The 16,330-nt window shown below is 36.2% G+C and overlaps 2 protein-coding genes across 3 annotated transcripts; one reads left to right on the plus strand and one right to left on the minus strand.

The window, feature by feature from the left end:
• The first annotated feature begins 2,543 nt into the window (after positions 1-2,543).
• On the plus strand, positions 2,544-10,861 carry LOC109817071 (1-aminocyclopropane-1-carboxylate oxidase 4). 2 transcript variants are annotated; one of them, XM_083063146.1, is made up of 6 exons: positions 2,544-2,900; positions 2,982-3,208; positions 3,556-3,618; positions 4,656-4,773; positions 9,418-9,570; positions 9,641-10,860. In XM_083063146.1, the coding sequence occupies exons 1-6, from the start codon at positions 2,745-2,747 to the stop codon at positions 9,905-9,907; spliced, it is 984 nt and encodes a 327-aa protein (XP_082919272.1). In that variant the 5' UTR covers positions 2,544-2,744; the 3' UTR covers positions 9,908-10,860. The 2 variants fall into 2 exon arrangements, with proteins under 2 accessions (XP_082919272.1, XP_082919273.1); XM_083063147.1 differs by having other exon boundaries at positions 2,551-2,868; positions 9,641-10,861.
• A 172-nt stretch (positions 10,862-11,033) lies between these two features.
• On the minus strand, positions 11,034-15,930 carry LOC109795180 (uncharacterized). The gene is made up of 7 exons (XM_020354611.3): positions 15,025-15,930; positions 14,779-14,928; positions 14,526-14,681; positions 12,980-13,150; positions 12,701-12,865; positions 12,014-12,456; positions 11,034-11,912 (listed from the first exon to the last, which is right to left on the minus strand). Exons 1-7 carry the CDS (start codon positions 15,584-15,586, stop codon positions 11,304-11,306), a joined length of 2,256 nt encoding a protein of 751 aa, XP_020210200.1. The 5' UTR covers positions 15,587-15,930; the 3' UTR covers positions 11,034-11,303.
• Positions 15,931-16,330: the final 400 nt, after the last annotated feature.

The following is a 16,330-nucleotide window of genomic DNA, read 5'->3' on the forward strand; positions in this document are numbered from 1 at the left end:
CTTCGAGGATCCTCTTAAAGATTCATGTAAAACACTTAACCTATTCATTCTTTACTCTCTCATGCTTTACGTAAGGTAAGGGGAGAGAATTTTGATTCTTAATCAGAAATTTGAGTTCAAAATATTATATATTTTAAAATATTTCAAAAAATTAATTAATTTATAATAATTATTTTTTTAAAATTTAACTAATATTAATTTTAATGAGATATAATAACATCATTATTATAGTTTTAATTAATTTTAATAATTAAATATTTTAAAATTAATTAATTTTAATTATCATAATTAATTATAATTAGAATGAGCCCTCTCCTATAAATATTGAAGCATTGCAAAGAACATGAAGAGCAAGTTGTTGCGAGCGTCATAGGTGGAGGAGAATAAGATTGTGATCATCACAGTGGATGAAAACAAGGTTATAATACCTAAGCGAAGAAATTCGATATATCTATTTAATTAAATATTGAAAGGGTTCAATTGCTTTTGGTATGCTCATGCTAGTATTTTAATTAAAGAACATGCGAAGAATTTTTTTTAAGAATTTTCCTTTAATAAGAAGGTTTGTAGATATTTTTTTAACTTTTTATTTAATTTAACTTTTATTTATAATAATTAATTATAAATTAAATTTTAACATTTTAAAATAAATTATCACTAAAAAATATTTTTTATAATAAATTATTTATCATAAATATAAAATATAATTTATATATATATTAAAATATTTATTTAAATAATTTTTAAGTATTCAAACATAGTATTATTATATGATTTATTATAAATTTTAATTATATATAATAAACATGTTTATATATGCTAAAATATGGATGTATATATATAATATTATATATATAATATTAACATGTTTAAATTAAACATTAGTAATTAATTTATAAAATATATAATAATATATCTATAATCTATATCTATATATAAAAAAGTAACTTTCTATTTTGGTATACATAATTTTTTGAAGTGTTTTATCTTTAAATTCTTAAATAGTAAAAAATAAGATTAAAAATTAATTATTGTTATAGATCTAAAACCTTAAGATTTACAAACTAAACATAATACAAGTTGACTCAACAAACCTTAATAATTTTTAAATAACTTTAACCAAGTATAAAATTATGGCTTAAATATGTTTTTAGTCCCTTAAATTTAGGGTAAATTTGTTTTTGGTCCCTCAAATTTAAAAATTTTTTTTTAGTCCTTGTAATTTCAAAAAATATTATTTTAGTCCTTATATTCAAATTTTATTAAGAAATTTATCAAACATTATTGTATAAAATCTACCTATTCGTGTCCCTATTAATGAAAATATCACATTAAATCCGGTTGTATTACATAAATGTCTTAATTAATCACTTTCAAATATGTTATTGGTGACCTAAGGGACTAAAACAAGATTTTTGAAAATTATAGGAACTAAAAAAAATAATTTTAAATTTGAGGGACCAAAAACAAATTTGTCTTAAATTTGAGGGACTAAAAACATATTTAAACCTAAAAATATAAAGTGCATCAATCTCACCAATAATTAATAAAAAAAAATATATTTTTTAATTTTCACTTCTCTTAAAAACACATTTATCTTTTAATAACTACAACTCTCCTTTATATAAAAATACTCTTGTTTATCATTTTTACACCCATTCCTTTCATAACCATAATTTGTCATTAAATAAAATCAACCTTAAGGTGTAAACAGAACAATTTAAACTAAGTTCACATCTAGTCTTTACTTATTCAACTCTCACATTAATCTTATTTTATTCTTATTATCTAACAGTTCTACACATGTTAAAATAAAATAATAATTTCTCTTGGTCCGCATATTCTTCTTCTTTCACTTTGTTTTCCTAACGTCTTATGTAGTCAAATTATTTGATCGTCGATTGCTTTATTTTCACACGAGTCAAAAATAACGTCCAAAATATGTTTACCAGTCTCAGTCGCAGGCCCCTGTTCCGCATAGTTAAAAGACAATATTCGAGTTTCATGTTGGACTTAAGAGACTTAATTCAATTTTTTTGTGCTAAGAAGAAAGTGTGATAAATTTGAAGACTCAAGAGACCGCAATGAGTATGACATTCTGACTAAAATCAATGTCTTCCCTTCGCACGGCTCTCAAAAACTTGCTTCACGTAAAACAGCAATCTCCATCCCATCATTTATCTTTCTTTGGTCAAGTGCCCAAAGCAAAAGAAAAAGACAACTAGTTTACATAATCATATAATCTTGATTCCTTTTTTAACATTTGTATAAATAATTATTTTCAAAACAAATAATTGTCCAGTGATAATTTTTAATTAATGGCATCCAGTTACTAAAAATTGTTAAATGGAGGTAAATTTCGTAGGTACCAAATATAATAATACCATGAAAAATATATTGTTACATAAGCATTTGGTAAATATCGAATAAGCACTTTACACTATTTCATTAATAATTAATAATCATGGCATAAATGTTGTTAAGATTTTTGAACTTTATTTGCTTTGTGGTACTGTCAAAGAAATCAGATGCTCAAACACTATGAACAATTCAAGGGAAAATGCACCGAAGACGAAATCAAAGTAGAAAATTCAACAAAGCAAAATGATCACGTGGCATGCATTTCATGATTCAGGAGGAAAATTTTTTTTTCTCGTTGTCTTCACTGAACTCTATGCATTCCTATAAATGGCACACACATAGCATTCCAATTTGCATAACAAAAGAAAGAAAAAGTGCGAGAGATGGAGAACTTTCCCGTGATCAACTTGGAGAATCTCAACGGTGAAGAGAGGAAAGCCACATTGGAGCAGATTGAAGAGGCTTGCCGGAACTGGGGATTTTTTGACCCACAAACTAACTCACTAAGTTTTGTCATACTCTATCAGATATATGTTTATGTATTTGCAAGTTTACAACTCAAAATCTTCTCCATGTTGTTTATTTTAACTAAATTAATTATGTTGCTTTCCAAATTGTAGTTGGTGAATCATGGAATACCCCATGAACTTTTGGATACGTTGGAAAGGTTAACAAAAGAGCATTATAGGAAATGCATGGAGAAGAGGTTCAAGGAGGCAGTGGCAAGTAAGGGGTTAGAGGATTTCCAAGCTGAACAAAAGGACATGGATTGGGAGAGTACCTTCTTCTTGCGCCATCTCCCAACCTCCAACATCTCTCAAATCCCAGATCTCAGCCAAGAGTACCGGTAAGATAAACTCAACTATGAGACAAATGTCGGAGATCATCTCACATGTACCAGTAAAATGGTCATAATTGTATATATATAAGTGAGGTGTAAATGAACGGAGAACAGTTCTTACCTAATAAGTTTTACAGAGGCCAAAAACCCACTTTCTAAAAATTGCATATACATGACATATATATTATTATATTATTAATTGCATGTATGAAGATTTAGAACAGCAGAAGTAATTAACAAAGCAAAGCTGCATCTAATTGTATGCATTGAGTGACAAATTTGATAATGTGATACATACCATTGTCTGATGTCTACACATGACATGGTCTGAATTAGATGGGTTAATGATGCAGGGAGGCAATGAGAGAATTTGCACAGAAATTGGAGAAACTTGCAGAAGAGTTGTTAGACCTGTTATGTGTGTAGGGCCCGCTAGTCCACCCGTTCCTCCACCATAGTATGATATTGTCCGCTTTGGGCCCAAGCCTGCACGGTTTTGTTTTTGGACTCCTTCCCAAAAGGCCTCATACTATGTGGAATGGTGGACACTTATAAAATAGCCAATGTTCCTTCATTTTACCGATGTGGGACTTGGGATGAATCCCAACAAACCTCCCCTCAGACCAAGGACCACATGTCTCGTGATCTCCTCCCCTCAAGCGATAATCCGTCACCATGTGACCATCTTGTACCGCCGTTAACTCTACGGGACACGCCGCCTGAACACCACAATATCAGGAAGACTTTCGACACAAGGCACCAAGTTCGAATCTCCATCGCGAGGCACAACACTGAGGGTCTTCCCGCATCAAACCCAGACGAACCGTTGGCTCTGATACCACTTGTAGGGCCCGCTAGTCCACCCGTTCCTCCACCATAGTATGATATTGTCCGCTTTGGGCCCAAGCCCGCACGGTTTTGTTTTTGGACTCCTTCCCAAAAGGCCTCATACTATGTGGAATGGTGGACACTTATAAAGTAGCCAATGTTCCTTCATTTTACCGATGTGGGACTTGGGATGAATCCCAACAAACCTCCCCTCAGACCAAGGACCACATGTCTCGTGATCTCCTCCCCTCAAGCGATAATCCGTCACCATGTGACCATCTTGTACCGCCGTTAACTCTACAGGACACGCCGCCTGAACACCACAATATCAGGAAGACTTTCGACACAAGGCACCAAGTTCGAATCTCCATCGCGAGGCACAACACTGAGGGTCTTCCCGCATCAAACCCAAACGAACCGTTGGCTCTGATACCACTTGTAGGGCCCGCTAGTCTACCCGTTCCTCCACCATAGTATGATATTGTCCGCTTTGGGCCCAAGCCCGCACGGTTTTATTTTTGGACTCCTTCCCAAAAGGCCTCATACTATGTGGAATGGTGGACACTTATAAACTAGCCAATGTTCCTTCATTTTACCGATGTGGGACTTGGGATGAATCCCAACAATGTGAAAATATTGGATTAGAGAAAGGGTACTTGAAGAAGGCGTTTTATGGATCAAGGGGTCCAAATTTTGGTACAAAGGTGGCAAACTACCCTCCGTGTCCAAAGCCAGAGTTGGTGAAGGGTTGTTAAGTCTCAATTTTACCTCTTTTTGGATGAGACTTATACAAGATTTAATGATCAAATTCTTCCATTCTTTGTATCATTGCATTTTAATTGTTCTCATTTTGGTTTCTTTTGTATATGCAGGTATTCAAGTAGAGAATTGAGGAAAAAAGGGTTAAAGGAGTGGAAAACCTAAGAAGCTAAGGAGCAGAGAAGAGGCTCTGCGCCGGGCTCAATATAATCTGCGCTGGGCGTAACAAAAACAGAGTATTTCATCTCTGCCAGGAATTAAGCCGGGCGCAAAAGGAATTAAGCAGGGCGCATTAAGCCGGGCGCAAAGGAATTAAGCCGGGCTCATTAAGCCGGGCGCAAAAGGAATTGCGCCGGGCTTGTGCTGAGACAGAGAGTGCTTGACTTCTCTGGAAGAACTTGCGCCGGGCGCGAAGAATTGTGTGCCGGGCGCGGAACCCTAATCTGATCTCCCAGGCTCGTATTTAAAGCCATTTTCGGGGTTCTTTTCCCCCATTCGCCCAGGGGCGCCTCCAGGAGCTCTGCAGGAGGGATTCTCAGGCTTCGGAAACCTCCCACGGTGGATCATTCCTTCGGTTCTTCCTTTCCTTTTCCATCTCTATTTTAGTTTTCCCCTCTTTGTTTTGAGAGGTTCTATCCATTGTATTGGGGTTTTGATGTAACCAACAAACTCTATTGTAATCCCTTTGTGTTTAATCATATATATGTTTTGTTTCATTCCTTGTTGTGTATGATTCTATGCTTAATGCTTGCTTTGGCTTGATCACCCTTTGCATGATTTAAGGTTTCATTGAGTATTGGGAAATATCCTTGAAACTAGTTTTGAACATATGCCTAGTGGGAATTGTACCTAGGGATAGGGCTTGACCCATTAGTAGTCTTAAAACCCTAACCGGTAATGCGGGTGGAGGTATTGAGTACTCAAGGGATTGATATTCAATATTTTGCACCTAGGCTCTTTCTCTAAGGAATTAGGTCTGAGTAAATTTATGGTTGACTGAACAATGAATGTAACAAGAGACATAGGATTCACTAGTGTTTCTTTGGTGAAATCAAACCCCCACAACTTCAAGTGTCCATTTTGCCATTTCTCACCCCATTTCATTTCTAATCCATTTATTTGTGTTTTAACAATTCCAGTAGTTTTGTTCTTAAATTCACATTCATATTTATTGGGATTGTTCTCAAGTCACAAGTAGCCAATGAATGCTTAGTTTACCTTCTAATCCCTGTGGATACGATATTTTTACTACTTGTACGGCCGGTACACTTGCCGTGTTTGAGTCCGTTGAGGGAAGTAACCTAATCTATAATTATAAATAAAAGTACTTCAACGGAATTCTCAACAAGTTTTTGGCGCCGTTGCCGGGGATTAGAATGGCAAATTGAGTATTTATAGCTATTTGTGACTTGCTTGTTTATATGTAAATATGTTTTGTGTTATATGTTGTTTGTGTTATGTATTATTTGTGTTATTTGTTAAGTGTGTGAATCATGTTTGAAATGAGTAAATATAGGCTATACTTTGTTTGGAGTGTGAGATATGAGGTAATTCTGGTTCTGGTTGGTTACAAGGCTCCCTTCAAAGCAAATTTAGGCAAAATGTAACCATTTCAGAGTACCACGCCCGGCACGAGTTTGTGCTGCGCCCGGCGCGGTATCAGAATTTGAACCTCGTTGGCCTTTTACTGATATGGCGCCTGGCGCGAGTTTGTGATGCGCCCGGCGCGAGCACTCTCCTGAACCTATATTTCTCTGTTTTCAAGCATGTTTCTTTGTGGTTAATTTTGGTCTAAGGTTGTTCTTCATTTTTGATATAATTGTATGGTCATCATTGTATACTATGCTCACCATGTTCTTCATGATTATACTCTTTCACAACTTCTGGTTACTAGGACTTGCAGGCATATACTGGTTGGCCTGGGGACCAGGCTTCTAAATGTGGGGGAGTGGAGCTGCTGATGCAGATGCGGTTGAGCACTTACTGAGGAAGATGACCAAATTTGATGGAAATAGATGAAGCTCACCTTAGTTCACCTCTGTTTGCAATTTATTTTTCTGTTGTTATTTTCAGTATTTTAATTGTTTTTGGATTACTCTGGTTGGTACATCTTTTTGAATATCCTGCTAGAGCATGGTTTTAATCTTGTTGAATACTTGTTTTGTATGTGATCAATTTTGGATTGAGGTTTGCTTGATGTTTATGGTGTGTGTACTTTAGACATTTTCAAGTCATATTTGAGCTTTAGTTCATGATTAGTTGCATACGGGTTTCAATGTTGATCATAGACTGAGTTGAGTGTGATAATCTGTGGATGCCAACCGAGTGAGGTCTGAGCCTAAATACTGATGAGAGAAACTACACTTATGTTGCATGATAGACTTTGCTTGAGTTTCCCGGGTGGTTTGCTAGTGTAGTGCAATTACATGATCAAGGCATTTCTATATTTTGATAACCATCTAAGCCAAAAAGCCATATTTATTTTTCTTTTGACCCATATCTTCCTAAGCTTAAACACTCAACCTTCCACTTATCCCAACTTTGAAAAATTAACCATAAACCTTTGTTTTGGTTAAGAGAGTATATTGATGACATCAAATAAGTTTGGGGGAGTTGAAGAATGAAGAAATTTGAGAAAGAAGAAGTATGTGGTCGGAAAAAAAAAAAATGAAATAAGATGCAAAAGTGTACAGATGCATCATATAAAGGCTAATGGCTGGAATTGGTCGAGGGCCTGTGCTAAAATGATACATTGGGGTATGGAGAAAGAAATTATTGAAGAAATTTCAAGTACTCTCTTAAGCTATAGCACCCTTATTCCTTGAAAAACCATGAAACCGCTATGCTTGACCTAATTACCTTAAATTGCCCTAATAAAGCCCTTGTGATAAGTGCCTGCATGTGTATTACCATTGGTTTCATTTGGAAACGAAGAGCAAAGTTGAATCCTGTGGCGTGAGTAGTAGATATGAGAGAAACACTCACCCCTATACACTAGTGTGCATATGAGAGAAACACTTTCCTAGTGAGGATGCATTCATAGATAGTCATTAGCTTTTCTCAGTTCTTTGATCTCTTTTGAAACTTTTGTTTGCACATTGTCATGTTCCATTGCAATAATTGTGGCTGAAAATTCGTTTAAGGTTCATGCTTGTGAAATGAAATTGTAAGTGAACCAAGAATAAGGAATTTGACACACATGCATTGCTTGTTATCTGCTTGATTAATTACCTTTTGCTTGAGGACAAGCAAGGTTCTAAGTTTGGGGGAGTTGTTAAGTCTCAATTTTACCTCTTTTTGGATGAGACTTATACAAGATTTAATGATCAAATTCTTCCATTCTTTGTATCATTGCATTTTAATTGTTCTCATTTTGGTTTCTTTTGTATATGCAGGTATTCAAGTAGAGAATTGAGGAAAAAAGGGTTAAAGGAGTGGAAAACCTAAGAAGCTAAGGAGCAGAGAAGAGGCTCTGCGCCGGGCTCAATATAATCTGCGCTGGGCGTAACAAAAACAGAGTATTTCATCTCTGCCAGGAATTAAGCCGGGCGCAAAAGGAATTAAGCCGGGCGCATTAAGCCGGGCGCAAAGGAATTAAGCCGGGCTCATTAAGCCGGGCGCAAAAGGAATTGCGCCGGGCTTGTGCTGAGACAGAGAGTGCTTGACTTCTCTGGAAGAACTTGCGCCGGGCGCGAAGAATTGTGTGCCGGGCGCGGAACCCTAATCTGATCTCCCAGGCTCGTATTTAAAGCCATTTTCGGGGTTCTTTTCCCCCATTCGCCCAGGGGCGCCTCCAGGAGCTCTGCAGGAGGGATTCTCAGGCTTCGGAAACCTCCCACGGTGGATCATTCCTTCGGTTCTTCCTTTCCTTTTCCATCTCTATTTTAGTTTTCCCCTCTTTGTTTTGAGAGGTTCTATCCATTGTATTGGGGTTTTGATGTAACCAACAAACTCTATTGTAATCCCTTTGTGTTTAATCATATATATGTTTTGTTTCATTCCTTGTTGTGTATGATTCTATGCTTAATGCTTGCTTTGGCTTGATCACCCTTTGCATGATTTAAGGTTTCATTGAGTATTGGGAAATATCCTTGAAACTAGTTTTGAACATATGCCTAGTGGGAATTGTACCTAGGGATAGGGCTTGACCCACTAGTAGTCTTAAAACCCTAACCGGTAATGCGGGTGGAGGTATTGAGTACTCAAGGGATTGATATTCAATATTTTGCACCTAGGCTCTTTCTCTAAGGAATTAGGTCTGAGTAAATTTATGGTTGACTGAACAATGAATGTAACAAGAGACATAGGATTCACTAGTGTTTCTTTGGTGAAATCAAACCCCCACAACTTCAAGTGTCCATTTTGCCATTTCTCACCCCATTTCATTTCTAATCCATTTATTTGTGTTTTAACAATTCCAGTAGTTTTGTTCTTAAATTCACATTCATATTTATTGGGATTGTTCTCAAGTCACAAGTAGCCAATGAATGCTTAGTTTACCTTCTAATCCCTGTGGATACGATATTTTTACTACTTGTACGGCCGGTACACTTGCCGTGTTTGAGTCCGTTGAGGGAAGTAACCTAATCTATAATTATAAATAAAAGTACTTCAACGGAATTCTCAACAAGGGTCTTCGGGCTCATACTGATGCAGGTGGGATTATCCTTCTCTTGCAAGATGATAAGGTCAGTGGCCTTCAGCTTCTCAAAGATGACCAATGGGTCGATGTACCTCCAATGCGCCATTCCATTGTTGTTAACCTTGGTGACCAAATTGAGGTATGTATGTTTTTCTTTCACTAAATTATTCTTTTGTTGTTATAAAAATTCTCATCCAACATTCTTATAGGTAATCACCAATGGGAAATACAAGAGTGTGGAGCATCGTGTGATTGCTCGAACTGATGGGACCAGAATGTCCGTAGCCTCATTCTACAACCCTGCTAGTGATGCTGTTATCTACCCTGCACCAGCATTGTTGGAGAGAGAGGCAAAGGAGAATGACCAAGTATACCCAAAATTTGTGTTTGAGGATTACATGAGGCTCTATGCTAAACTAAAGTTCCAGCCAAAGGAGCCAAGATTTGAAGCCATGAAGACAGTGAACTCATTTTAGATTTCTTCCAAGTTCCCAACTCCATCACCCCTTAACTGGAGCTATACCTATATCGTATACTGCCCCTACCCCCAAGTAATTGTTGGGATTCATCCCAAGTCCCACATCGGTAAAATGAAGGAACATTGGCTAGTTTATAAGTGTCCACCATTCCACATAGTATGAGGCCTTTTGGGAAGGAGCCCAAAAACAAAAACCGTGCGGGCTTGGGCCCAAAGCGGACAATATCATACTATGGTGGAGGAACGGGTGGACTAGCGGGCCCTACAAGTGGTATCAGAGCCAACGGTTCGTCTGGGTTTGATGCGGGAAGACCCTCAGTGTTGTGCCTCGCGATGGAGATTCGAACTTGGTGCCTTGTGTCGAAAGTCTTCCTGATATTGTGGTGTTCAGGCGGCGTGTCCCGTAGAGTTAACGGCGGTACAAGATGGTGACGGATTATCGCTTGAGGGGAGGAGATCACGAGACATGTGGTCCTTGGTCTAAGGGGAGGTTTGTTGGGATTCATCCCAAGTCCCACATCGGTAAAATGAAGGAACATTGGCTAGTTTATAAGTGTCCACCATTCCACATAGTATGAGGCCTTTTGGGAAGGAGCCCAAAAACAAAAACCGTGCGGGCTTGGGCCCAAAGCGGACAATATCATACTATGGTGGAGGAACGGGTGGACTAGCGGACCCTACAGTAATTTTATTCATTTGGAACAAATATTTGTTTTCTAATTATTCAATTTCATATTAGAACTCACGATTTGATTACTTTCATTTTAATAAATAATGAAATCATACTAATAATAAGTATGGTTTTTCCACCTCTACTCTCATATATTTGTTGGGTCTTGCTGATTTCTAGTATTTTTTGTTTATTTCCTTATTTTGGAAAATAAAAACTGAGGTTCCAAATTGGTTGCTGCTGATGACCAAAGACTGTTTGTAGCAATTAATGGTCTAACAAATGGAATACAATTTTACAAATTCTTGCTTAAACAAGAAAATCTTGTTGTTGCAGACCAACCCAGCCATAATTTGATATGTGAATTGTGAACGCGACACAAAAATTAAGTAGGCAGCACAATATTAATTTTAAAGTTGAAATCAAGATTATTCGAGACATTACACCAAGAAAGTCCAAAAACTTAATTTCTTAATCGCAAACTTTAGCCAACACAATGAGGCTACAGTTCATAATCTCTTATCTTAATAGCTCACGGCACATGATTATTACGTGTATAAATGAACACCACATTAGCTGTTTTGATATTTACCCCGAGAACATGCTCACACCTTTCTACTCAAACACAATCCTAACACAAAGGAAAATCGACAAACCAAAAAGGGTTTGCATGACATTTACATGAATACAATACCACACTGAATCAATGATATGATAGATGCTTCTATAACCTGTCTCCTTTATCACTTGCCCGTGGCACCTTAGTTATAATGGCCGTGAGAAGATCGAAGTATAGTGGAAATTGTGCCACAGCATAGAAAGTCACAGGAAAACAAGTGGCTGCATAAATGGGGTACAGGACCATCTTGTATCTGTGACTAAGCAGAAAAAAATGGCCAGTGCAAAAAGACACAAACATTGCACCAATGGATACGAAAAGAGAACTCAAGCCAAGAAGAAGTTTGAGTGGCAAATCTCTGCGAAAATCTTTGGCTTGCTTTCGAGATGTGAGTATGGTAAGGAACATTATGAGTCCAGTGACAGAGAAGCAAAGTCCAACAAGAGAAGCAATAGCAAATACATCGAATGCAGGCTTGCCCTCTAAGTTAGGCCTACCTTCTTCGTTAGTTCCACCAGGGACACTACTAGCTGTAGCAAAGGAAACACCAGCAACTAGTGCAGCCACCACAGAACATGATTCAGATGTATCCTTAAGCCAATCACCACTTTCCTTTATAAGTTCTTTATGTGTTTCCTCGAAGATTTCCCCTGCGGTTTTGGCCTCTTTGTCGCTTCTAAACAAAAAATGTTGTGGCACAAGGCTTTTAATATACTGTTCCAAGGTAAAATAATAGCATCAACATTAGTATAAATGTAACAACACTTTATGTTAAACAATAAGATAATTAATTACATGTGTTTGTGGATTGATACCTGAAACCACTTAATATCCCACATCATTTGCAAGGCAGAACCAGCTATCTGCCAAGGCTTATCCCCACCTGGAGCATATGCTGCTAAGTGCAACATGGTGTTCTCATCCTCATCTACTGCTAGAATTAAGTTATTCCACACTTCTGGTTTTGACTGCATTTTCATTCTCAAACACTCAACAACAAGAGGTTGTCTGCTCACCACTGCCACAAGCAACACGTTTTCTTTCTTTGAGTTGGTGTTATGGATGACACTTGGAATTCGATGTAAAATTTCATTCACCATTTCAACTATGCCATTTCTTGCAGCAACTAAAAATGGTGTCTCCTTGCCATTTTGATCAGTTTCATTCTTAATTGTGTCACTTCGGGTAAAGGTTCGTGTATTATCATCCGCCTCTGGTTCTCTTTCTTCTTCCAACCACCCCAATTCACTGGTTTCACCTGTCAAACAAGGAAAGAGGTGAATGTTCCTCTTCTTCATATACATTGAACATGCACACATAACAAACAAAATTGAGGTTATATAGAAAGGAGAAATATGACTATTGAAGTTGTGTCTCTTCTCTTTTCATAAAAATTAAATAGGTAGAAGCATATCGAAGTTTTTATACATTATAAAAGAGCGAGACAAATCACAAAATTTTGACATAAATACGAAGATACATTTTGCGTCATATTTACATACCTTGTTTCCATTGACTATAAACATTATACATATCTGCTTCAACTTCCATATCGGTTGGTACACCTCCACTTCCGGTGAATGCTGCATAAGGTCTTTTCATTAGTGCCCTCAAGAGTTGACCACTCCATTGATGCCTCTTCTTTGTTTTCTTTACTTCCTTTAATTCTTATAAAGCAGGTGCAATGAAATCGGAGCAATCGTGTTAACTAAACCATTTTGTCAAAGACCAACATTTCTCAAGTAGCTAGCAATAGATAAAGAGACATGGAGAATACATACCCACTCCTGAAAGGCCAAGAGTATGTACATATGCAGTCCTCACAAATTGTTGAAATGTTTCATAATTTGGTGGCAAAAATCCAACCTGACGAGTTCCAAATGCAAATCTACTCTGTTTATTCATTGGTGGGTTTTCTGTGTCAACCTGATTCTTTTCCACGGGCAGTTTGCCTGACCAAAACAAAGATGTGAAAGAAATAGATTGAGTTTTGAGAAACTAGTCCCTAAAAAAACATGAAAAAAAAAAAAAAAACACTACAAGTTCAAAATAATATCCATTACTCTAATTGTTGTCCTCTCCAACATTCTCCCAACAATTCAAAATCTACAACAATCATAATATAATTACAAGCCACGAGATCTAAGGGCAGGCATAGCGAAACTAGGATGGCAACCCAATTTTTATTTTTTAAAAAAGTATACTTTTACTTTTTAAAATATTTTTTACATCACTTTTTTTTTCTAACAAGATCACTAATCTTTTCATACTACATGCCCTTATCAGTTATCACAAACTCATCTACCTTTGTCTATGCACAGTCTTATGTGTCTAGTAAGAGAAATGCATGAGTTTAAAGGAATCAAATGACATACTTTTATTCGTTTGATTAGAAGGGAATATTATAATCATGACAACGTGAATCGAGTATAAGTTTTTGCGACTCTATCTCAACTCTCTCTCATTAGATTTATTCCGGTGATTAGATATATTTTTATTTGAATTTGAGTAAGTAATTTTTTTGGTTCAGGAATATGATTACAGTAGTATTCCAAAATTAACAATTAAGAATTAATTTACATTCAGATGACACTATTTTTACTAATTAAACATTATTTTAATACAAACAAAAATTGAATCTAAGAGTATTATGTCAACCTCCATGTCTTAAGATAGAACTTACAACCACTAGTATAATTTGTGGAGCACTTATATTTATGAAATATTCAATTTTGATTTTCTATTAATACAAAATATAAAGGATTCTAGTAAGATAGTAAAGATAAAAATGAAAAAAAAAAATTTTAAAATACATCTTTGTATTGTGAATAATTATTTTGATCTTTTATCTTATTAAAGATTTGTTTTTCTCCATTAACTTTTAAATTTGAGTTAATTTTGTCTATTTAAAACAATAATTATTTTTTATTTTAAGGTATAATTTTGAATTATTTTTAACTAATTTAAGATGTAAAATCTTGTCTCATTATATTTGTTTACACAAAAATTAATCTTCGAACTAAAAATTATCATAAATTGAAAAATCTTATATGAGTTGATTATTTTTGTCATCCTGAATTATTTAAATTGTTGTTATTAGTATAGCTAAATTAATGGTTTTATGTTGATGTATTGAATTAGTTAAAAGAAATTTATACCGAGGATGAAAAGGAGGTTTGGCGTATGAAAAAAGGGTCTTTCGGTCAAGTTGAATTGTTGTCCCTTTTGCAGAAGCAATATGCATGCATATTAAGTATTAATAAAGAAAAGAATAAAGTGATAAAAAAAAGAAGACTGGGGGGATAGCATGAGCAGGCGTTGACGTACCAAATAGAGCAGCAACACTTGACGATCCAGTAAAGAAGTCACATAATGTGGCATAGTTCTTTGGATAATTCACTTTATCCGATTTTGGTTGCTTCTCCATCTTGGCCAAATTCGCCTTCATCTGTTTTTCAGCATCCAGTGGTTCTACAAGTATACCTTTGAGGTTTGATAGATCGATACAATTAGTTTTTACCTGCCTATAGCTATTGATACATCTATACACTATGTATATATACTACATATTATTACTTACAGTGATACAGTATTCGCTTCCACCATGAAAGCTTGCTAGCACTTTTGAAAGCCGAGGGCCGAGTGGCAAGCACTTTGAGAGGAGTGAATCCTTCTTTATTCTTATGAGTACTCAGGAAGTCATAATAATGCACTATGATGACAGCCAAATCTGCAAAATATATGTTACTTGATATGAATGAAAATGTAGGTAGCATCAATAGCAGTAGCAGTAGCAGGAAATGAATATATATATATATATATATACCGAAATATTCTCTCCTGATAGCACAGTGGAGAATGGTATCGCCATTGTCTCGGACGAGATCTTGCAAGGGTGCGGTGTGGGTGGAAACGTGAGAGAGATAGGCAAAGGCCTGCTTCTTCCAGTTGATAGCAGCAAGAAAGAGAGGGGTCTCCCCGTGTTTGTTTTTCCGACTGGCCAAATACACCCTCTCATTGTTCATTCCTATGATCCAATTGCATATCTTGGCGAACCCCCTCGACGCCGCAACGTGCAGAGGAGTGTCCCCGCGATCGTTCCCCACTTCCAGAGCCTTGATCCTCACGCTGTGTTGCTGCAGCTGCACCGTGATGATCGCATTCACCAGCTCTTGAACCACTCCCTCCTCGTCCAAATCCACTGCCACGTGGAGCGCAGTGCCCACGCCCTCGTTGATTATTGCGCTGTGAGCTTCTGGCCTTGTGTAGTACATTTCCTTCACCTTCTCCCATTTTCCCTCCAATGTGTACTCCGCCAGATACTCCGTTACTTTTTCCTCTGATCCTATCTTCTCCTCCATGTTTCCAGGCTTCATACTATAACTCATGCACTCCCATGCATCTTATATACTTACCCATGCTTCAACTTCACCTCCTATATCTCACTTTTCTACCTCTCACGGGAAGAATAATTTTACTTACTCTCCATGCTACCTACCTCTTTTCCATCCATATCAAAACTCAAAACTATATATATAAATATTCAACCTTCTTCTATATCATTTTTATCCCAACGCTATTTTTCTCTTTCTTTCCACCCTCACCAAAGAAGAACAAAACCTTACTTGTTTCAATTCGCTAGCTATATATCATGTCGGCCAAAAGTACAATTTTCGTTATCTTCTTCCTTTTTCCGATCGGTTCATTCGTAGCTGTCATCACCTTTATTTTTTTATTTCGCCTTTTCACTGTAACTGAACAAGTTTAGGGAAAAGCGGATAAACATGATATGTTCTGCAACATTGAGATGGATTAGACTAATAGTTAACTAATGGTGTCTTTGGAATTTTGTCAGGAATTTCCAAAAGTTATGATAAGATAAAGAATAAATAAATGGCGTATATGTAGGTGGAAAAGAGAGAAATGGAGTGTATCATTAAAAAAAATGACTAATTTACAACTTAAAATGCGTTGATGGAGAAAAAAAATATATAGAAAAAGAAAGAAAAATAATAAATATGATAAATGATATATAAAAAAAATGAATAATAAGGTGAAAACATAATAGAAGAACAATAAAATTTATTTACAAAGTAGCTAAGATTAAGAAAAATATTAATGATATTCTCTCT

This window comes from Cajanus cajan, chromosome 9, assembly GCF_000230855.2.
Source record: "Cajanus cajan strain Asha chromosome 9, NIPB_CcT2T_4, whole genome shotgun sequence".
Classification (NCBI taxonomy): domain Eukaryota; kingdom Viridiplantae; phylum Streptophyta; class Magnoliopsida; order Fabales; family Fabaceae; genus Cajanus; species Cajanus cajan.

Bases quoted from the DNA above. Each gene is read 5' to 3' on its own strand.
- LOC109795180 (XM_020354611.3), bottom strand. From the start codon at position 15,586: ATGAGTTATAGTATGAAGCCTGGAAACATGGAGGAGAAGATAGGATCA. The intron at 12,457-12,700 runs GTATGTAAATAT...CTTGTTTGACAG, and splicing joins TTATAGTCAATGGAAACAAG to GTGAAACCAGTGAATTGGGG. The intron at 11,913-12,013 runs GTATCAATCCAC...ACCTTGGAACAG, and splicing joins GGGATATTAAGTGGTTTCAG to TATATTAAAAGCCTTGTGCC.
- LOC109817071 (XM_083063146.1), top strand. From the start codon at position 2,745: ATGGAGAACTTTCCCGTGATCAACTTGGAGAATCTCAACGGTGAAGAG. The intron at 4,774-9,417 runs AAGGGTTGTTAA...GGAATTCTCAAC, and splicing joins GTCCAAAGCCAGAGTTGGTG to AAGGGTCTTCGGGCTCATAC. The intron at 9,571-9,640 runs GTATGTATGTTT...ACATTCTTATAG, and splicing joins ACCTTGGTGACCAAATTGAG to GTAATCACCAATGGGAAATA.